The 21,211-nt window shown below is 41.5% G+C and overlaps 1 protein-coding gene across 3 annotated transcripts in view; it reads left to right on the forward strand.

Moving 5' to 3' along the window:
• wu:fj29h11 (uncharacterized) overlaps nucleotides 1-21,211 on the forward strand; it is a 49,978-nt gene that overhangs the window by 21,357 nt on the left and 7,410 nt on the right. For all 3 annotated transcript variants that reach the window (XM_056429092.1, XM_056429091.1, XM_056429090.1), the window contains 18 exons: nucleotides 3,295-3,466; nucleotides 4,689-4,866; nucleotides 5,466-5,592; nucleotides 5,726-5,845; nucleotides 5,974-6,124; nucleotides 6,204-6,316; nucleotides 6,913-7,063; nucleotides 7,210-7,452; nucleotides 7,959-8,171; nucleotides 9,208-9,389; nucleotides 9,522-9,705; nucleotides 10,876-11,018; nucleotides 11,993-12,174; nucleotides 17,007-17,266; nucleotides 17,372-17,609; nucleotides 17,681-17,861; nucleotides 19,908-20,034; nucleotides 20,318-20,404. In XM_056429092.1, the coding sequence (XP_056285067.1) occupies nucleotides 3,295-3,466; nucleotides 4,689-4,866; nucleotides 5,466-5,592; nucleotides 5,726-5,845; nucleotides 5,974-6,124; nucleotides 6,204-6,316; nucleotides 6,913-7,063; nucleotides 7,210-7,452; nucleotides 7,959-8,171; nucleotides 9,208-9,389; nucleotides 9,522-9,705; nucleotides 10,876-11,018; nucleotides 11,993-12,174; nucleotides 17,007-17,266; nucleotides 17,372-17,609; nucleotides 17,681-17,861; nucleotides 19,908-20,034; nucleotides 20,318-20,404 (3,052 nt within the window). The remainder of the gene's footprint in view (nucleotides 1-3,294; nucleotides 3,467-4,688; nucleotides 4,867-5,465; nucleotides 5,593-5,725; nucleotides 5,846-5,973; nucleotides 6,125-6,203; nucleotides 6,317-6,912; nucleotides 7,064-7,209; nucleotides 7,453-7,958; nucleotides 8,172-9,207; nucleotides 9,390-9,521; nucleotides 9,706-10,875; nucleotides 11,019-11,992; nucleotides 12,175-17,006; nucleotides 17,267-17,371; nucleotides 17,610-17,680; nucleotides 17,862-19,907; nucleotides 20,035-20,317; nucleotides 20,405-21,211) is intronic.

Genomic DNA, 21,211 nt, shown 5'->3' on the forward strand with positions numbered 1-21,211 from the left:
TACTACAAACTCCTTAAGATATGATGGAGCATCCCCAATCAAGACTTTGTAGGTGAGGATAAGAATTTTAAATGTGATTCATGATTTTACGGGGAGCCAGTGCAGAGCAGCTAAAACAGGAGTGATGTGATCTCTTTTCTTAGTTTTAGTGAGTACACGAGCTGCAGCATTCTGGATCAACTGGAGGGACCTAAGAGACGTATTAGAGCAGCCTGACAATAAGGAGTTACAGTAATCTAGTCTAGAAGTAACAAACGTGTGAACCAGTTTTTATGCATCTTTTTGAAATGAGATTTGTTCGATTTTTTAAATGTTAAGTAGATGAAGAAATGCAGTCCTTGAGATGTTCTTCACGTGGGAGGTAAAGGACAAGTCCCGATCAAAGATGACGCCGAGATTCTTTACAGTGGTGTTGGATGCCAGGGCAATGCCATCTACAGAAACCACATCACCAGATAATTGATCTCTGAGGGGTTCTGGACTAGTAAAATAACTTCAGTTTTTGCAGAGTTTAACATCACGAAGTTGCAGATCATCCATGTTTTTAGGTCTTTAAGACATGCTTGAATTTGAGTGAGCTGGTTGGTCTCCTCTGGTTTGATCGATAGATATAGTTGAGTATCATCCTGGTGGGCTGCAAGACTGGCCTCACTCAAGGCCGGTACACATGGCGGCACAACCAGGTGCTACAATGTCTTGCGGCAGTGCTGGAGAGTCGACGGATGAGCGTCAATGCCCTTCCTCCACCATCTCGTAGGCCGGCAACAACATTTGTCCGGGAGGGCGGGGGCCAGGCCACTCTCACCACTTCAAGACCAGAAACTGGACAGCTAAGTGGGGCACAGGACTGGAAGATGCTGGCAGACCTAGGCCAGAAGCTCCGCTTTCCAGCAGAAATAGTATTAACAAATCTGCGACCAGACCTTGTGCTTTGGTCGGCCTCACTCAAGCAAGTTTATATCATCGAGCTCACGGTGCCCTGGGAGAGTGCGGTGGAGGAGGCCTACGAGCGCAAGAAGATAAGGTGTGCGGACCTTGCAGCAAATGCACATCAACGAGGCTGGAAAGCTAGGGTCTGTCCAGTTGAAGTAGGCTGCAGAGGATTTGTAGCCACCTCAACATCCAGGCTTCTTCGAGAGATGGGAGTGCGGGGGAAGGCCTACAGGTAAAGCAGTCAAAGACCTTTCCAGGGCTGCTGAAAAGGGAAGTCAGTGGCTGTGGATTAAGAGGAAGGACTCCACCTGGGCTGTCGGATGAGTGATGACATCTAGGGAGTGAGCCCGGGACGCTGGATCTCACTGCTGAACCCTCTGGAGATGTCGTGGGTCAATCAGCGAAACATCGAAGAAGGAGGGCGCCCACTTGATAACCCATAGGATGCCATCAATCATTCGACCAGCCCACGGAGTCTCGAGTATGCAGAAAGGGATATTTACACCTTGTCCTACATAACAGATCTGCATAAAAAGGAAAGTCTATGGAGTGTTTCCTGATAATCTTGCCCGAAGGAAGCATAAATACAATTGGTCCAAGGCTCCAAGCACAGAACCTTGTGGAACCCCGTGACTAACGTTGGTGGAGTATCAGCACTAAGGTCTAACAAGACCAGTACAGAGATGAGTCCTTTATCAGCACCAAGCTCTAACAAGACCAGTACAGAGATGAGTCCTCTATCAGCACTAAGGTCTAACAAGACCAGTACAGAGATGAGTCCTTTATCAGCACCAAGGTCTAACAAGACCAGTACAGAGATGAGTCCTTTATCAGCACTAAGGTCTAACAAGACCAGTACAGAGATGAGTCCTTTATCAGCACTAAGGTGAAACAAGACCAGTAGAGAGATGAGTCCTGACCCTGTCATGTCTCGGTGGTGTTTTCTAAGTGACTGAAACTCCTCAATTAAACTATTATGATGTAGAAAGTCACACAACTGGTGTCAGACTACTTCCTCAAGGATCTTAGAGAGGAAGGGGAGGTTAGAGATCGGTCTGTAGTTAGCCGACAACCCTGTATCCAGAGCGGCTTCTTTAGGAGAGGTTTAATGACAGCTACTTTGAAGGAATGTGGTACAGGATGTTAGCAAAGACACATTGATCATATCTAATAGAGAGCTGCCAATTAAAGGCAGACCGTCTTTAAGCAGCCTCGTCGGGATGGAGTCCAAGAGACAGGTAGATGGGTTAGAAGTAGAAACCGTTGAAGACAGTTGGTCTAGGTTGATGGAGAATGCATTTAACTGTGGACCGTGGCTTCACTATCTTCACGTTCCTGACTATGGAGCTGAAGATAACCATAGTGGGTTTCTCAGCGGGTGTGTCGCTGAGTGGGGAGGTTTTCGTGGTGCATAGTGGGCTTCTGTTTAGACTTATTATTCCTTCGTTCAGTTACCCAACTGTTAGTTTACTATACCCTATGCTCCTGAAGGCCAAGGATGGATTAAAAGAAAATGTCAAAGGATTATTGCAATAAAGTTTGAGTTTTGTTCTTTAACGTATATTACTCGCCCACTTTGAATTGTTGAAGATGACTGTTTTTCTCAAATGCATCCAACAAAGAATCCAAAACATTGGGAAAATGATTGATGACTGGCCGATCACTACTACTACTACTACTACTACATGCATCTTCGCTAAAACAAGCGGTTTGCATCCACTCGTCTAGATGAAAATGTGAGGTTGTTTAAGACAGAAGTGTTTTTAATAGCCTGATTTTAGCAAAGATGCATGTGTTCAGGAACACAACTGGATAAATAAGACTTGATGGACACTGTACGACTTATATGATGGATCTGTCATCCTCAAGATACTCATCTTCACTAATATTTTGTTGTTGTTTATTGCCTCCCCGGTTTACCTCAATTCATCAAGACTTCTCTGTTTTTGTACCGTGGAGGCATGAGAGAAAAGTTGTCAGGGTGATCATTTTGGTGATGAAGTTTTCCTTTAATATTGCACCACTCGTGCAAAAAGATTGTCGAGCAAGAATGTTTTTGAGCAAAAAAAAAAACCTGAAAACATGTCTGTACAGCAAGGCATTGAAAAAACAACTGGGAAGTGTTCTAAAAAAAAAGCCTTAAAATTATTGAATTTTGTTTAGAAAGTATTCAACTTTGTTTTTTTAATGTGTATGCCATTTTGTGTGGGCTGCGGCCCTAACGACATGTTTTACTCAATACAAATTAAAGAATTAGGTTTTCATCCTGTATATTATGATTTGATTAACTCTGAAGATTTCTCCCAATAGTTTCAATATGTCTAATCCTGACCTTCTAACCTCTTTGTTTTCTTTTTTCAGAATGCTGATGACAACAGTTACCCATCAGAGGTTGTTCCAGCGCTGGCCTTTGTGGTGGAGAGAGACTGTATCACTGTTCTCAATAATGAGACAGGCTTCCAGGAGAAGAACATCAGGGCCATCTGCGATGTGGGTCGCAGCACCAAGGGCAAACACAAATATGGATACATCGGTAAGTATGTAGATGATGCCTTAAAGGAAAATAGGACAAGTCAAGACTCATGTTTCTGTCACCAGAGGATAAAGCTTTTGCTGGTAAATGTTGATTTCTCAATGTAATGACTGTTGAATAATGACACCAGGGGCTCGAGGTGAAGGACGTCCTGTTGTCCCTGGGACGAACAAATAGAAACCAGGAAAATTAAAACACATTTTGGGAAAACCCAGCTAATGAACTTTTTGATGTTTATGATAACGTTACAGGTAACATTAGCTAACCAATTAGCAACTCAAATTTACAGTGAGTGAGCTCTTAGAAATGTATGAACAACAGTATATAATTTTTTAAGTTCAATGTATGTTTTATGTTTTGTAAAGGCCACTTTGAAGGATTATAACTAATGATAGTGGAAGAAAACAAAGATTGGGACGGTTTAAGTTGTGTTTCATAAAGGTTCCGGAAAGATAGTGAAAAAATTTAGTTGAGATCTCCGATCTGATTTTGATTGGTTCCAACAAGCCTTGCTTTGATATGCAATTCTGTCTGCCAATAAATAAAATCTCCTGGGGAAATTAAGGCTCCATTTAAGTCACAAAGCAAGTGCGTCAATTATTGCACAACCAACATAGGATTCCGTCTTTGTTTCCCCGGTATCTATCAGCAGCTATTCCTACTAAAGAGTAGGAACGGTCAGGGGTTGATTTTCACCCGAAACCTTCTAGTTTTCTTCAGTAAGTTTGTTGCCTAAACGTGAGGAGAGAGGGAGAGACCCTGTGCTCTTGGCAGAGGAACCAGGGACTGGGATTTCTCTGATTAGCATAGGAATGAATTTCAATATCACATATTTTAATATATTTGTTGCTTTTTCCCTGATGGTCTGAATAAGTTGCCAGTAGAAAGCTCTGAGAAAATACGGAATGCAATCTGGTTGTCTTTACGTCAGCAATAAAAATGTCACTTAGTAAAGCCAGTGGATGAGTTGAAAAGTGATCTATTGCAACTTTACCATGCTCTCTTAAAGGAAAATATGCCACCTTTTTATGAGGACTGGTGGAACTAAGACTCCCAGACAGACAGTCAGTGTTTGCTCACTGCAGCTCAGGTTCTGGAGGGTCCCCACCACCCATATTCTCTCGCTCTCTCAGCCAAAACACTGTAAACACTGTTGCATCTAAATAACATAAAAATGGACAACGTTTCCAATTAATGTTCCTGATTGCTTTCCTCATCATAGGTCAAAAGGGCATTGGCTTTAAATCTGTGTTTAAAGTCACTGACTGTCCTGAGATTCACTCCAATGGCTTCCACTTGCGCTTCGACAAGACCTCCGGCCCCATGGGATACATCCTCCCCCACTGGAATGAAGAAGAGAGGCCTCTGGACACACAGCTAAAGGACTTGCATATGAACAGGTTGGGTGATAGAGAAACAGATATTTTGACTTGTCATAGTGGGACAAGCCGTTATTTCTAATACTTGTCCCAGTAAGCTGCAACAGTGATTATGCACAACACCAGGACCCTGAAACTGAAGCAGCTACATTAGTTTTAGTATTTTCTTCAGTGCTTTTCCTACTTGACATGTCACAATGTCTTCTCTGAAATGGGACTATTTATAACTCAAACATACTTTAATATTCAAGTCAGTTCATGTACAAAATGAAGCAATACATATTCCAAATATATCTAACTCATTCTGTTGAATTCTGGTGGTAAATGTAGCTCAAATAATAAGTACATGTTCAAATATATTGCTGGAATTTAATTTAACACAAATGTATTTCAGAAATAAACTTGTTGTAATATTTATTACTATCTGAGCCGCATGCTGCCAATATGCAAATACTAACTTTATTCAGACAGTCACACCAAGAGTCGCCTTCAAGCAGGCAGCTTAAATAACCAGTGGCTCCTTCCACTCTGGAAAGTGTGACCAACACCACTGGATTCAAAAACACTCCATCCTAACTACTTGTTTTCTTACTACCTCATTGCTTTTGTTCTCTTTTCAGCTGGACCACAAAGATCTGCCTTCCTCTGCGCTCGGAGAGCCATCAGACCAGAAACCTGTTTCATGACTTGCATCCCTCCCTGCTGCTCTTTCTTCACCGCCTGCGCTCCATCTCAATCTACAATCAGGTAGCTTTTTTTACTTATACACTTGCTCATAATTCATCAACCACACATAGTTTATGTCATTTAGTTAATTCTAATACAAGCTATGAAGACTCACCTGTTGTCCATACCTCCACCACCGTCTATCTCCCCGAAGAGCGAGAAGCGTCTTGTGACCATGACTCGAAAGGACCTGAGTCACAATGTGTTAGAGGTGGAGCACACACAGGGGATCGAGCGCTGGCTGGTGGTCAAAGCTACGGTGCAACCCAAGACGGTAATGCACTAACATTTAAATCAAATTTGCTTAATCTTTTGGCAAATGCATCATTTCTGGTTTTCAGAATAAGAGATAGACATCTGTTCCATCCTCCCAGGGGAATAATAAAAAATGTTCTCCATCAGATCAAAAAGGATGTAGAGGCCACGGAGCTTGCCCTGGCCTTCCAGCTTGACAGCAGCATCACAGAAAAAGACATTGTCTGCCAGCCACAAAAACAACCTGTGTTTGCTTACCTGCCACTGCGCAGTTTTGGCTTCCGATTCATCATCCAAGGTGAGAATGAAGTTGAGAGTTATTGAGCTATCCTAGCATGGACACAGTTGGTGTAAGGAAGAATACTCTTCTTCTTCAGGTGACTTTGACATCCCATCCTCTCGTGAAGATGTTGACAGAGACAGCTCGTGGAACCAGTCGCTTCGGTCTGAGATTGCACAACTCTTCCTCCAGGCCAAGGATGTCTTCACTGTAAGACTACTGTATCAGCCCTAAAAGATATAAGGAAATGTTACTCGAGGGAAACTGGTGGTATAAAACATTCAGCTGGGACAAAGCGATGAATTAGTGTATTCCTGAAAGATGAATATTAAGTAAAAGACTTTGTGGAGGTGGGACATTAGCTGGGATGTAGTGGGTCATGTGGTACATTCAGCATAATGTACTGCAGTTTTGTTTACATAGTGATTCCAGTGGCGGTTTTATTTTAAGGGACTACGTTGTCAGCAATGGAACCCAACACAAATGATATTGTTACAAGGAACAGGAGGGATGATGTGCCTTTGACCCACTGAAACTACTTAAGCCCCAAAAAACCTTGTTTCAGATATTACGCTTTTCTAAGTAACATTGAATAATCATGACTGAATAAGTAATGAGCAATGTTAACATTTTTAAGAAAAAGAACATGTTTAGATGATATCTATGGATGTTTTTGGCCTATATTTGAATAATTGAGGAATATGAGGAATCACGGTATGATGTCCCAAAAATAATACAGTAATATCACTTATGTATTAGTCATTGGTTATTGCCTGTCTTTCGACCGGTGTCCTGTACTCTTCCAGGATCACCCAGAGTTCAAGGGGCTGAAGGGCCTCTGCCAGTTCCTGTTGTTTGTCCCGCTGCCCGACGAGGTGTTGGACTTCTTCAAGCCTGTTGCTGGGCAGATTATTCAGATGCTCAAGGGCAAGGCGTTCCTGCCTACACTCAGCACAGGTATTACTCACACATGCAGGTTGTGACATTTTTATAATCACACAAGAAATGGCATAAACAAAACCAAAATATTTCTCGTCTAGCGGTACTTTGCTTCAGTATAGCAGCAATAGAGAGCATTGACCCCGTACATGTTTCTCTCCCAGACGGTCAGATTGTGTACAAGCTGCCGTCCCAAGTGGCCGTCTGTCATGACGCTGTGATCCGCAACGTGATTGGCGGCGACGAGCTAGAAAGGCATCTGTCTCTGTCCTATCTCCATCCGGGTTTGAGCCCTGCCCCACCCACCTCCCTGCTCACCCACCTAGGAGTCCGATACCTACGGGGATCTGATGTTACCACGGTGACCACAGCCATGGCCAAGGAGTTGATGGAAGGCATCCATTCAGGTGTGTGGATGGAGAGGGAGAAATCTGATTGAAAGTTAATCCATGTCACTTCAAATTATTTGCGGATTAATAGATAGACATTTTATTGTGAACACAACAGAAAAGCAACAATAGAAAACGTTGCATTGCTATATATAAATAAAAGCGTTCGATGTTGCAGGAATCCTCTGGTGCAAACCATCATTGACCTATGTAATATGTCAAAACAAAAGAATGGCGGCCTTAAAATAGTTCCAATTTAATGCACTGCTGTAATTGGCTTCATTATTGACCTCGTTGGTATAGCTGGGTCTGATTAAAGTATCATGGTGGGATAATTTATTTTTCATTCAACCCACTTATTGTTCTACTTATAAATGTTCAAATTATTTCTGAAATTAGTCATTCTTAAAAAGGGTGTCCCGTTCATTGGGTACATGTGTCTATTCCGTGTGTAATCTGAACATTTTAACATAATTTCTATGTAATGTAAAAAATTCAGTAAATTTCTTTCGACTGTCTTCTAGATGACAACCTGCGTCAGCTGGCCAAGCTGTTGGTTTGCAACTTCCGAGCACTGGAGCATGGCTACGGAGAGGCAGAATCCATCTTGCAAACCCTACGGCATCTACCCATAATCCCCCTTGCTGACGGACGTGTGGTGGCACTAAATGGGGAAGGAGTGTTCTTTCCAATGGAAGAAACCAAGACCAAAAAAAAGAAAGGTCAAGCTCCGAAAGGTAATGTCTCTTCGGTACAAAGTCGTCTACAATTCTAATGACAATGGAAGTCTTTGTATGGGGCTTGGTGTGGTCATTGCAAACTTAGTCCTGTGTTTGAGCATCTCACAATTTACACAAAGCGCCATTGACATAGTGAGTAGGCTTTTTTTGTAATACTTGTAAAAATTGGGACAACTCTTTTGTACCTACATTAAACGAACAGTTGTTGTCATTATTATTTGTAAAACTCTACTCATTTATGTCTTCCTTCCCCGCACCGTTAGCCATGATGCATGTTACATGAATCCCATAGCAAAGCATTCTGGGGATGTTCTTCTACCACTCCGTTTGCAGGGTGAGGGTTTAAAAGGGCTGGATGATCACTTAATCCCTGAAAGTAACGAGACACCCTACATGGCGGTGTGCCAGACTCAGCCCTCTGAAAGGAGGTCTGCTCTCTTAGTAGTCAGACCAATCACAGAGTAGTGCAGCAGTAGGATTATGTCAAACCAGCAAAAGTCAGGATGTCTTGAAGTCTGCTGCACTGATTATGTCTTTGTGAGCCCCTTTATCTTCATGGCAACACAACATTAAATGACAGGTGTTCCCCTGATATGATATGAAAGTTGACAGGTCAGTGAGTGTAGCTTGGGCAAGTAAAACCAGCATGAAGTCCGATGGACAGAGATGTGTCATGAGAGAGAAACACTATAAGAGTAGATCCCTGGAGGTTAACAGGTCCACACATTTATGGTTTTTTATTAACATTCCAAAGAAACTGCTAAGAAGAAATATACAAATTTAAGAAATTCAGAATGTTTTTGTACATTTCCCACATCAACAATGAGACTAGACATGAGTACGAAAAATAATTTCAACAAAATAGAAAAACAGTTTTCTTCTGCTTCTCATGTGCTGTAGAAAAATATTTAAGAAGAGGATGTATGTTATGAAGTGGACTGGAATAACTGAAACCATATTTAGTATCAGAAGGCTTGGAACCTAAAATAAGTGATAATATTTAGCTTTCCTCTCATTCATTGTCTTGTCATAGGCCCTCTTTCTGCGTTGTACGAGGATGTAAACGTAGTTCACCCCTCTCTGTTGAGCTGTGTGGAGCCTCTGGAAAGTCAGCAGGTCCGGGAGCTGCTGAGAAGACTGGGAGTTCATGAACTGGAGCCTCAAGAGCTACTGGAGCAGCACATCTACCCGTCAATACAGAACAACAAATGGAAGGTACCAAACTGATTTATTGGTAATTTTACATTACCGGTACATGTTTTATGCTTTAAAAAAGTATTGCTCATCATATTTGGCATATATATCTTTCACTCTCGCCCTCGTCTCCCTCGCTGATTCCACCACCAGTTGAAGCCAGAGGCAGTGGTGGTGAGTTACTTGGTCTTCATCAAGCTGCATTGCTCCTCCAGCCAAGAGTACTCTGACACTGGAGTACCCGTCCTCACCAGCAGGGGTCTGCTGTGCCCTGCTAATGAAAGGGTGCACTTCTCTGAAGAGTATGACAACATAAACCTGCAAAAGAAACTGCCTGGTATGTAGAAACACAATTAAGAAGTGTGCGGGCGAGTTTGCGGGCGTGTGCGAGTATGCGTGTGCGCGTGTGGGTGTTAGTGTGTGTGCACTTTTAGCTTGTAATATTGTTACATTCTTAAGCAGACTTGCCATTGTGTTCTAGCAGTGCAATTATCAACTAGGAACCTCCTGATAATGTTTATGATATGAAGCCAATAAAACAATGAGATCAATCCCATTTTGGAAAGTGAAGACATCCCTGTATTACACACATTATACCGAAAAAAAATAAACAAACTGTAAAACATACCACTACATTTCAAGCTATGATAGAAGTGTTTTTCGGTGTAAAAAGTACAAACGTCTAAAGATAGCTAGTTTAACCCTCCTGTTACCTTAACATTTACTAACATATTTTACCCTCGGGGTCAATTTGACCCCAGCAATTAAAACCTCCAGAAAATTATTAGAATTAATATTGTTTCCCAAGTTTAAGTGTGAGGTACTTTATGTTTGTTTGTTGACTACCTAAATAGCCCTTTAAATATATAAAAAGTTGATATTTCTTATATATTTGACACAGTGAAAAACAGCCTGGGGTCAAATTGACCCCAAGGAACACCAACATTAAACATTGAATGGGGTCAATTTGACCCTAAAGGTAACGGGAGGGTTAAATGAGTCCGTCTCTGTCTTTACATGAAAGAATGTAAGCCTTGCTGTCGGCTGAATTATTCATCGCTTGTTCGTTAATAACGTTGCATCTCATTTTCAATCAATGAAAGTGACCCACGAGGGAATCGAGTAGTGATGCTTTATTTCATAATTGAATATTCACTTCCGTATCTGAATATCTTTTTACCATTCTAATAAATATATATTTGAAAACTGTATTATGTGTTAACACATTTACTGCTCCATTTCATATTTAGTCTTTGAGAAGATACTCTCATTTTCCGTCTTGTGTACAAACAAACACGAGACATTTTAGGTGCTTGTTGATGATGTTGTTTCCAACATATAGTGTATGACAGCTGACCTTGTTTTTTACCATGGGTAATGCAGTGCTGCAGATTTGAATATGTACACTAATGTTTCACCTGATTTGAGATTAACTAATATCAAAAAGCTATATTATTGTGTCTCTATTGGTGGTCCTCCTGATCCTGTCTATTTCTTCCTTCAACAGGCTGTGATTGGGTCTTGCTGAGTCCCTGCTATGTGCAGACAGATGGTGACGTAGCGGGATGGAGAGAGCTGTTCAGCAGGCTCGGAGTCAGAGACGGTCTCATCATCCGCAAAGAGAGACAAACAATGACTGCTCAAGAACTGGTGAGGTGGACATCCCTGAACTGTGATCATAGCTATTTAGGAATCACACTCCACTCATGCAGCAATTACACTTGCACAAAAAGATCACGCCAAGGTCTTGACAGCCCCCACCAGTAAGCCCGCATGATGAAGGGCTATGAATTCAATTCAATTCAGTTCAGTTTATTTGTATAGCCCATTTTCACAAATTACAAATTTGCCTCAGAGTGCTTTACAATCTGTACATATAGACATCCCTGTCCCAGAACCTCACATCGGATCAGGAACAACTCCCAAACAACCCTTCACAGGGAAAAGAGGGAAGAAACCTTCAGGAGAGCAACAGAGGAGGATCCCTATCTAGGATGGACAGGTGTAATAGATGCACAAATTAAAACACAGTAACAACACAATCAATGAATATGACAGTGTGTATGAATAGTTGGTCGAATGTCTCTTCCACGATCCAGACCTCCATGATCCATCAGGCAGATGGAGGTAGAGAGGATGAGTGGGCGGAGTCTCAACAGGGCCATGGCATAGTTGGTAGCAGGCATATTCCACGATCCTGACCTCGATGATCCATCAGGCAGATGGAGGTAGAGAGGAGGAGTGGGCGGAGCCTCAGCAGAGCCATGGCAATGAGTTGTGTGAGGGCACAATATTTACTGGTTGCATGGACAACACAATCTTCCGGGAGCACGCTGCATTAAAAACTAACTGACTCATGATGGGGAATACAGCAGTGATTAAAGGATTAAGATAGCCACCATTGTGAGTCACAACAGAAACAGAGAGATGTTATCTGCTTTGAGGATGAGCAGAAAGAACAGCTGATGGATGGAACCCATCAGATATTCCTGATGGGCTACAGCAAACGGGGATAGTATGTGTATATGTCACGATACCATCAGTCATTGTGTGAAGAATGCTGCCTTCATGTTATATGGCAAATATTGTATGAACCAAATGGACTCTCCTTGTCCTTCCTCAAGGCCTCTACTCCCTGGTCAGTGGAAAGTGCAATGTGGCACCCACATCCCGGAGGGGGCTTTGTGCTTGATGACTACCCCTGTGAGGAGTTCCATGCCCTGGCCACAGCACAGCTTCCTGGACACCTTCTCCTGCTGCAGAGAACGGCTTTGCTGGAGCTTCTGACAACAAACTGGGATACAGGGTAAAACACATACACACACACCCTCATACCCGCACTTATCTCGCCTCTCATGTCATGTTCTGTTGAGTGAAGATTGTACAATTTTCAAAGCCGGGGGATTCGGTCTCTGTCTTTGATGTAAAGAAGACCTCATTGCCGGGATAATGGATGGGTTAATGGGTTTGGAGTGGGTCAGGAGTAATCCCCACGATTACTGGGATCAGATGGAGGACATTGTTTGACAATGAAATGTTATTTACTGCAAACGCATTGAAATGTCAGCCTTTTGTTAAGCTTTGACGTCCACAGGGAAAGTCCAGGGATTCATTCATCCGAGTGTAGTTGTCCGTAGCTCGAGTTTCTTTTGTGGATGTGTGTAGTAGAGGACAGCAGTTCAACTCAGGAGGTCAGCAGAGCTCACAAACTCACACTATTGAACAGAACAGACATTGAATAAGGTTGTGTGTCACCCTTCCCACCAGCCACTCAACACACCACACTGTTGCTTTTTCATTATTTATTATTTATAACCATTTTCCAAAGCATGCCATCAAGTTTTGTACACAGATGTCCACATTATAGTATTAGTTCATGAATGCAACCTTGACCAGCCACGGTGTTCGACTAATGCACCACGTCACTGGCAAGCTGTTAAAATCAGTTGACAGTTTCAGCGATAACAGAACACACTAACTGTGAAATAACCATCATTTTCACATTATGGATACCCTATCTCCTAAAGCATTTCCATATATTAAAAGGAATAGAAACCACTGGCTGCCTGGAAGTAAACACTAGTATAATCTAATATTTAGATATACAAGCCACGGTGCGCTCCCTTGATGTATAATACATTGTAACGGCGCAGAAAAACTGGTAAACTTGAAATATCATTGAAGTGAAGACACTTTTGGAACTGCAAGCATGCATTTATTCTGAGGAAATATAAATTTGATTTTTGCCAAAGTATTTTTAACTAGATTAACACAGTAAGCCACTGAGGAAACATGAAGGTATGTGCGTGTCAAAATTCAATTCAATTCAGTTTATTTGTATAGCCCAATTTCACAAATTACAAATTTGTCTCGGGGTGCTTTACAATCTGTACACAATCAAAACCTCACATCGGATCAGGAAAAACTCCCAAATAACCCTTCAGGGGGAAAAAAGGGAAGAAACCTTCAGGAGAGCAACAGAGGATCCCTCTCCAGGATGGACAGGTGCAATAGATGTCATGTGTACAGAAGGAAAGATTTAGAATTAAAATACATTCAATGAATATGACAGAGTGTATGAATAGTTCGTACTAGGCATATTCCATGATGGAGACCTCCACGATCCATCAGGCAGATGGAGGTACAGAGGAGGAGTGGGCGGAGTCTCAACAGTGGGCAGAGTCTCAACAGGGCAGTGGCGTAGTTGGTAGCAGGAATTCCACGATCCAGACCTCGATGATCCATCAGGCAGATAGGATCTATGCCGTCTCATAGGGTCCGATGACCCTATGAGACGTGAAGTCAAAAGGACTCTGGGGAGAAAGCGGAGTTAGTAATGTGTGATGGAGAGATGAAAATTCATCCCTAAGGAGAGAAAAAAGAGGAGATAGGTGCTCAGTGCATCCTAAAACGTCCCCCAGCAGCTATAAGCCTATAGCAGCATATCAAGGGGCTGGACCAGGGCAAACCTGATTCAGCCCTAACTATAAGCTCTTTCAAAGAGGAAAGTCTTAAGTTCAATTCAGTTTATTTGTATAGCCCAATTTCACAAATTACAAATTTGTCTCGGAGTGCTTTACAATCTGTACACATAGACTTCCCTGCCCCAAAACCTCGCATCGGATCAGGAAAAACTCCCAAATAACCCTTCAGGGGGAAAAAAAAGGGAAGAAACCTTCAGGAGAGCAACAGAGGAGGATCCCTCTCCAGGATGGACAGGTGCAATAGATGTCATGTGTACAGAAGGACAGATTTAGAGTTAAAATACATTCAATGAATATGACAGAGTGTATGAATAGTTCATAGTCGGCATATTCCACGATGGAGACCTCCACGATCCATCAGGCAGATGGCGGTAGGGTGGAGGAGTGGGCGGAGTCTCAACAGGACAGTGGCGTAGTCGGTAGCAGGAACTCCACGACCCAGACCTCGATGATCCATCAGGCAGATAGGATCTATGCCGTCTCATAGGATCCGATGACCCCATGAGACGTGAAGTCAAAAGGACTCCGGGGAGAAAGCAGAGTTAGTAACGTGTGATTGAGAGATGAAAATGCATCCCTAAGGAGAGAAAAAAGAGGAGATAGGTGCTCAGTGCATCCTAAAACGTCCCCCGGCAGCTATAAGCCTATAGCAGCATATCCAGGGGCTGGACCAGGGCAAACCTGATTCAGCCCTAACTATAAGCTCTGTCAAAGAGGAAAGTCTTAAAGTCTACTCTTAAACGAGGTGACTGTGTCTGCCTCCCGGACTGAAATTGGAAGCTGGTTCCATAAAAGAGGAGCTTGATAACTAAAGGCTCTGGCTCCCATTCTACTTTTTAAGACTCTAGGAACTACAAGTAGCCCCGCATTTAGTGAGCGCAGCTCTCTAGTGGGGCAATATGGTACTACAAGCTCCTTAAGATATGATGGTGCATCACCAATCAAGGCTTTGTAGGTTAAGAGAAGAATTTTAAAAGTGATTCTCGATTTTACGGGCAGCCAGTGCAGAGCAGCTAGTGCAGGAGTGATGTGATCTCTTTTATTAATTTTAGTGAGAACACGAGCTGCAGCATTCTGGATCAACTGGAGGGACCTAAGAGACTTATTAGAGCAGCCTGATAATAAGGAGTTGCAGTCATCCAGTCTCGAAGTAACGAACGCGTGAACCAATTTTTCTGCATCTTTTTGAGACAAGATGTGCCTGATTTTTAAAATATTACGTAGATGAAAGAATGCAGTCCTTGAGATTTGCTTTACGTGGGAGTTAAAGGACAAGTCCCGCTCAAAGATAACGCCAAGATTCTTTACAGTGGTGTTGGATGCTAGAGCAATGCCATCTACAGTAACCACATCACCAGATAATTGATCTCTGAGGTGCTCAGGGCCGAGTAACATTTCTTCGGTTTTGTCTGAGTTTAACATCAAGAAGTTGCAGGTCATCCATGTTTTTATGTCTTTAAGACATTGCTTGAATTTTACTGAGTTGGTTGCTCTCCTCTGGTTTGATCGATAGATATAGTTGAGTATCATCTACTTAACAATGAAAGTTTATGGAGTGTTTCCTGATAATATTGCCCAGAGGAAGCATGTATAAGGTAAATAAAATTGGTCCAAGCACAGAACCTTGTGGAACTCTCCGTGACTAACGTTGGTGGTTATCAAGGCTTCATCGTTTACAAATACAAACTGAGATCGATCTGATAAATAGGATTTAAACCAACTTAGTGCGGTGCCTGAAATGCCAATCGACTTCTCCAGTCTCTGTAATAGGATGTCATGGTCAATGGTGTCAAATGCAGCACTAAGGTCTCACAAGACCAGTCCAGAGATGAGTCCTTTATCTGCTGCCATTAAGAGGTCATTTGTAATTTTCACCAGTGCTGTCTCTGTGCTGTGGTGTTTTCTAAATACTGACTGAAACTCCTCAAATAAACTATTATGATGTAGAAAGTCACACAACTGATTTGCGACCACTTTCTCAAGGATCTTGGAGAGGAAGGGGAGGTTAGAGATCGGTCTGTAGTTAGCCAACACCTCTGGATCCAGAGTGGGCTTCTTCAGGAGAGGTTTAATTACAGCTACTTTGAAGGAATGTGTTACGTGGCCTGTTATCAAAGACACATTGATAATATCTAATAGAGAGCTGCCAATTAAAGGCAGAACGTCTTTAAGCAGCCTCGTTGGGATGGGGTCCAAGAGACAGGTAGACGTGTTAGAGGTAGAAACCGTTGAAGATAATTGGTCACGGTTGATGGGAGAAAAGCCATCCAAATATATACACCAGGGCATACAGCGGTTTCCAAGGCCATTCCACTTGAGGACAGATTGGCACTGTTTAAGGGCAAGAGATTATTAATCTTGTCCCTAATAGTTAAAATCTTTTCATTAAAGAAGTTCATAAAGTCATTACTACTGAGGTCTATAGGAATACTCAAAATAAGAGGAGTATCTCTTTAGTACAGCGGATCTTTTCTTCATGAGTAAATATCCCCCTCATATGTTACGTCAAAGTTTCTCTTTAGTACACTTTATAAAGCATCTCTCTTTCTCTTTGGGTGGACAGATTTTCTCCACCTTCTTTTCTAGGTGTTGATTTTCAGATGTGACTGTAGTACAACGTGTTTTTAACTATTAAGTGCCTGAATAAGAGTTCTGACATTTATTTTTGGAATTAAAGCAGTGACGTAACATATGAGGGGGATATTTACCCATGAAGAAAAGATGTGTAGAAATCCATAATATGTACTAAACAGTCCACTGTATTACTCTTACTCACAGGGTAATAGTGGACTGAAGGCCAGAAACACTTTAACGGGTTGTTAACCAATGTTTTTCTTTAAACATTGCTCTGTATGTGTAACTCATATTTTACACAATAGATTTGTGTTTAGAGCATAGATGAGAATTCCTCAATGCATTTAATGCTGAGCCTTAAGCAGTCCTGCTCAGGGCCACTTTGTTGAGTTGTATATGGTTGCTCCAAGATCAATGAGCTACAACTGAAGAGGCTTTGATACATGCATTGTATTCATAGATAGGTTATACGATCACGCATTACATGTATACTGTCAACAACATATCATTGTTATTGTATGCTTAGAGCTTTGCAACCTATTCCAAACATGATTTATTATCAACTTTCCCATTCTTCCAGACACCGCTACTCTCAGTTCCTCACAGCTCAGGTGATTGACAGGGATGGCCAACCAATCAAAAGCACCAAGTCCTCCTTCAGCCACTTCTTGAGTTGTCTTGAATGGGTGCCAGCCTATCGTCCAATGGAAGGAGAACAGCGAGAGAGAAAGTACCTCCGTCCAAACTCGGTCTACCTGACCTCACCTGAGATCACCAGCCTCCTGGGGATTCATGTCTGTTATGTGGACATAGACCCCAGCGAGTTTAGCAGAGCTCTAGGTAAAATGTATATTCTATCTATGGTGGAGATAGCTCATGATTGGTTATCCTATAATAACCCTAAAACAGACCATCTCACATTCTGTGTATCTGCCCCTCTTTTAGGAATGAGACAAAGTATCTCGGTGGACATTCTGATAAACTACCTGAAGGAGTGGTGTGTCAAACCACAAGCAGATGACCAGGAGCAGAGCCTACCCGAGGATGAGTTGGAGGGGGCCAATTTCACTTCCACAGTTGAGCACATCCACAACATCTACACCTATCTGGATATGAAATGTCCCCCGAGCAGTCTGAGGGAGCTGTTTCGTCATACCCCTGCTGTATTCATAGAGTACAAGAGGTAGGTCCTCAGCTGTTCAGGTTAATGTCTACATTGTGTCACTTGAGGCCCCAAATCAATCTTTCCCTTAGGCAAGATGAGTGGTGTTCGGGACGTTTTTACCACCTGAAGGAGGTGTGCTGGAGTGACCCCACGGCGCTGTTCCAGCGCTACAGACAGCTCAGTCAGGCAGCAGACAGTCCCATCCAGCCACCCAGAGTCCTGGTTCCCTTCTACAACCCTCTGGATGGCATGAAAACCTTCTTCACCAGAGTAAACTATGCATATATATACATATACATATTATTTCCCTACATATAGAAATGTTTCTTGAATCGTGGTTTCATAAGCCATCATAATCTTTCCCAAATTTTTTATGGGGAACAACAGAGGAAAATATTGGAAATGTTATACTATTTCATGTTTTATATTATATTATAATTGCATTGTATATGCCAGGGGTCGGCAACCCGTGGCTCTTTAGTCCCTCTGTTGTGGTTCCCTGAGGCTTTGACAAAAAATATATATACAGGACTGTCTCAGAAAATTAGAATATTGTGATAAAGTTCTTTATTTTCTGTAATGCAATTAAAAAAACAAAAATGTTATGCATTCTGGATTCATTACAAATCAACTGAAATATTGCAAGCCTTTTATTCTTTTAATATTGCTGATTATGGCTTACAGCTTAAGAAAACTCTAAAATCCTATCTCATAAAATTTTAATATTTCCTCAGACCAAGTTAAAAAAGATTTATAACAGCTGAGTGTTTGTCAAGGCTCAGGAAACCCTTGCAGGTGTTTCGAGTTAATTAGACAATTCAAGTGATTTGTTTAATACCCTACTAGTATACTTTTTCATGATATTCTAATATTTAGAGATAGGATATTTGAGTTTTCTTAAGCTGTAAGCCATAATCAGCAATAAATCAGAATAAAAGGCTTGCAATATTTCAGTTGATTTGTAATGAATCCAGAATGCATGACATTTTTGTTTTTTTAATTGCATTACAGAAAATAAAGAACTTCATCACAATATTCTAATTTTCTGAGACAGTCCTGTATATATCAGGGCTGTCAGCGTTAACGCATTAATCTATGCGGTTAATTTGGCCGCGATTAACGCACTAAAATATTTTAACGCAATTAACGCAACTTTGTTTACTTCCGGTGTTCGTTGAAGTTGTTTCGCTCCTCTGAGTGTCAAGTCGTGGCAGTGCGGTTTGACACTGTTTCCGTTTTAAAAACAATTATTTCTCCTCGAAAATACGGAGCAGAAATCAGTTTAAACTCCTGGATTGATCAGTCGGGTTTCCTCCTGCGCTCCTTCCTCCCGTCTGCTCCTCCGACCCACAGAGCCACAGAGGGGCGACGTGTCAGGTGACGCGGCGCGGAAAGAACTCGTCACACGAAACCCTTCACCGTTGATTTGTCAATCCGTTTGTCTGTCAACGTTTAGCGGAAAAAACAACCAATGAACACTCAGTAAATCACAAAGGACCTCCCCACCACACAGGTCAGGCTCATTAGAAGCCTGTCTGTCAGAGAAGCCAGAGAACACGGCACGAGGACAACTGTGCCTCATTATATAGAGATGAGATTGTTCTGGAATGTTTGATGTATAACACATGGGTATGTGTCATATGCAAAAGACTTTAAAAGGTGAATTTACATGTTTTTGTAGAATGGAGAAAATGCCCCCAGCCTCCAGAGGGTTAACGTGACATATTTGAATGGCAGTTAGTTTAAAGTTTAAACTAACTGACATAGGTAATTACCAAGGCCACTTGTTCTGCTGTTGTTCAATGTTAAAGATGACAGGACCAATGGGGTCTCAAATGCACTTTTTTTTTACTAATCTGGATCTTTCACTGAAGAAACAATTTATCATACACGAAGTTTTGTCTTTAAAAAAAAGAAGATTATTTTTATTTATTTATCGCGATTAATGAATTTCAAAATGTGCGATTAATTAGTTAATTTTTTTTAATCGATTGACAGCCCTAATATATATATATATTATTTATTCATTCATTTATTTATTTTTTGCTCAGTGGACACTTTTTCAAAAGGAACACCTCTGGAGTTTGAAGTGAAACTGTCACTGAAAATAATTAGGCTATACCTAATAGTTCATTCATAAAATTATAATTATTACTAGTAATAACATACAGAAACATTGCATGCTCTCTCTATAATCTATTTCTATTTCTCTCTCTATTTAATCATTTCTAAAGTGTCTAATATTCCACAATTTTTTGAATAATATACTACACCACATATAATGCCCACTGTGAATGTGTTTCATCTTGTGTGTAGCTGTTGAACGTGGATCTCAGTCCCAATATGAAGCAGTATGTGGGCTTGTTGGAATTGATCTGTTCATCATCTCCCTTACCAACTGCTGAAGTGCTCCAGGACGTGTCGGTGCTCTATGCCAGACTCGGTAAGGACATTTAGATTTAGATTTACAGTCTTTTGTTTCATCTAGTGTGTTCAGTGAGTCACACATTTCCTTGTTCTGTACGTCCAATTTGTCTGCACCTCATTATCTCTCTGCTTTAACAACTTAGAATAATAATAATATTTCAAATTGATATAGCGCTTTTCTAGACACTCAAAGATGCTTTTCTTCACTAGCTTGATTTGTTAAATCCTCCCTCCGATCCCTGACTTTGATGCTATGCTATTCTATATACGTTTACAGTACATATTTCTGTTTTCAACAGCTCAAAAGTGTAAAATTCAAGTCTCTGCTGACCAGGAAAACATCCCTCAGTCCAAACTCAATTCCAGCTACTGCAGCACCTTGAAGGGTAAGTAATGCACATCCCTCTTGAATCTGTGTAACTGTTCCTATTGGCCATCATCCACCACCTGTCAGTGCAGCACATGTTTTGGGATTCGTTGTTGACTGACAGCAGTCGGCTCACTACACTGTCTGCAGTGTAAGTGCGCAGCTCGGAGGTGTGGTAGCAGCAAAGGCAGCAGGTGCTACTGCGTGTGTTCATGCGTTTTGAGTGGTTGCTAAGACTAGAAACGCGTTCTCTTATGCTATTTATGGAACGGTTACTTTACACTTTAGGTGTAGGAATTCTCACGAATAGAAGTCCTCTAGACCAGGGGTTCTTAACCCGTTTGACCTTGGGGCCCAACTTTTCAAGGTCAAAGTGGCCCGGGGCCCATTCTATAGTGACACCGTTTTGGTTTAACTAATTAACCTGACTCAATTTGATCATCACAAAGATATTGGTTCATCATTTGTATATTCAATATTCACCAGTTCCCTGAACACACATAGACGCATGATTACAATATATGGAAAGTTACGTTGTGTACTGACAGATAATGCACACATCAGGCGGCTCATGAGTCCTTTGCTCATGATGTATAATGTTTGATTTCTCTTTAAAAGTTTCCCTATATAACATTCAGAACATTAATATGGCAGCTAAAATCTATCATATATGTAAAGATATAGTGGAGTAATATCTACCCGAGCAGAGAATGTCTCTCTCCCTATTTGTATTGTTATCAATTCAATTCAATTTATTTTATATAGCCCAATATCACAAATTACGAATTTGCCTCAGAGGGCTTTACAATCTGTAGACATAGGCATC

The sequence above is a fragment of the Pseudoliparis swirei genome, chromosome 13 (genome assembly GCF_029220125.1).
Source record: "Pseudoliparis swirei isolate HS2019 ecotype Mariana Trench chromosome 13, NWPU_hadal_v1, whole genome shotgun sequence".
Taxonomy (NCBI): Eukaryota; Metazoa; Chordata; class Actinopteri; order Perciformes; family Liparidae; genus Pseudoliparis; species Pseudoliparis swirei.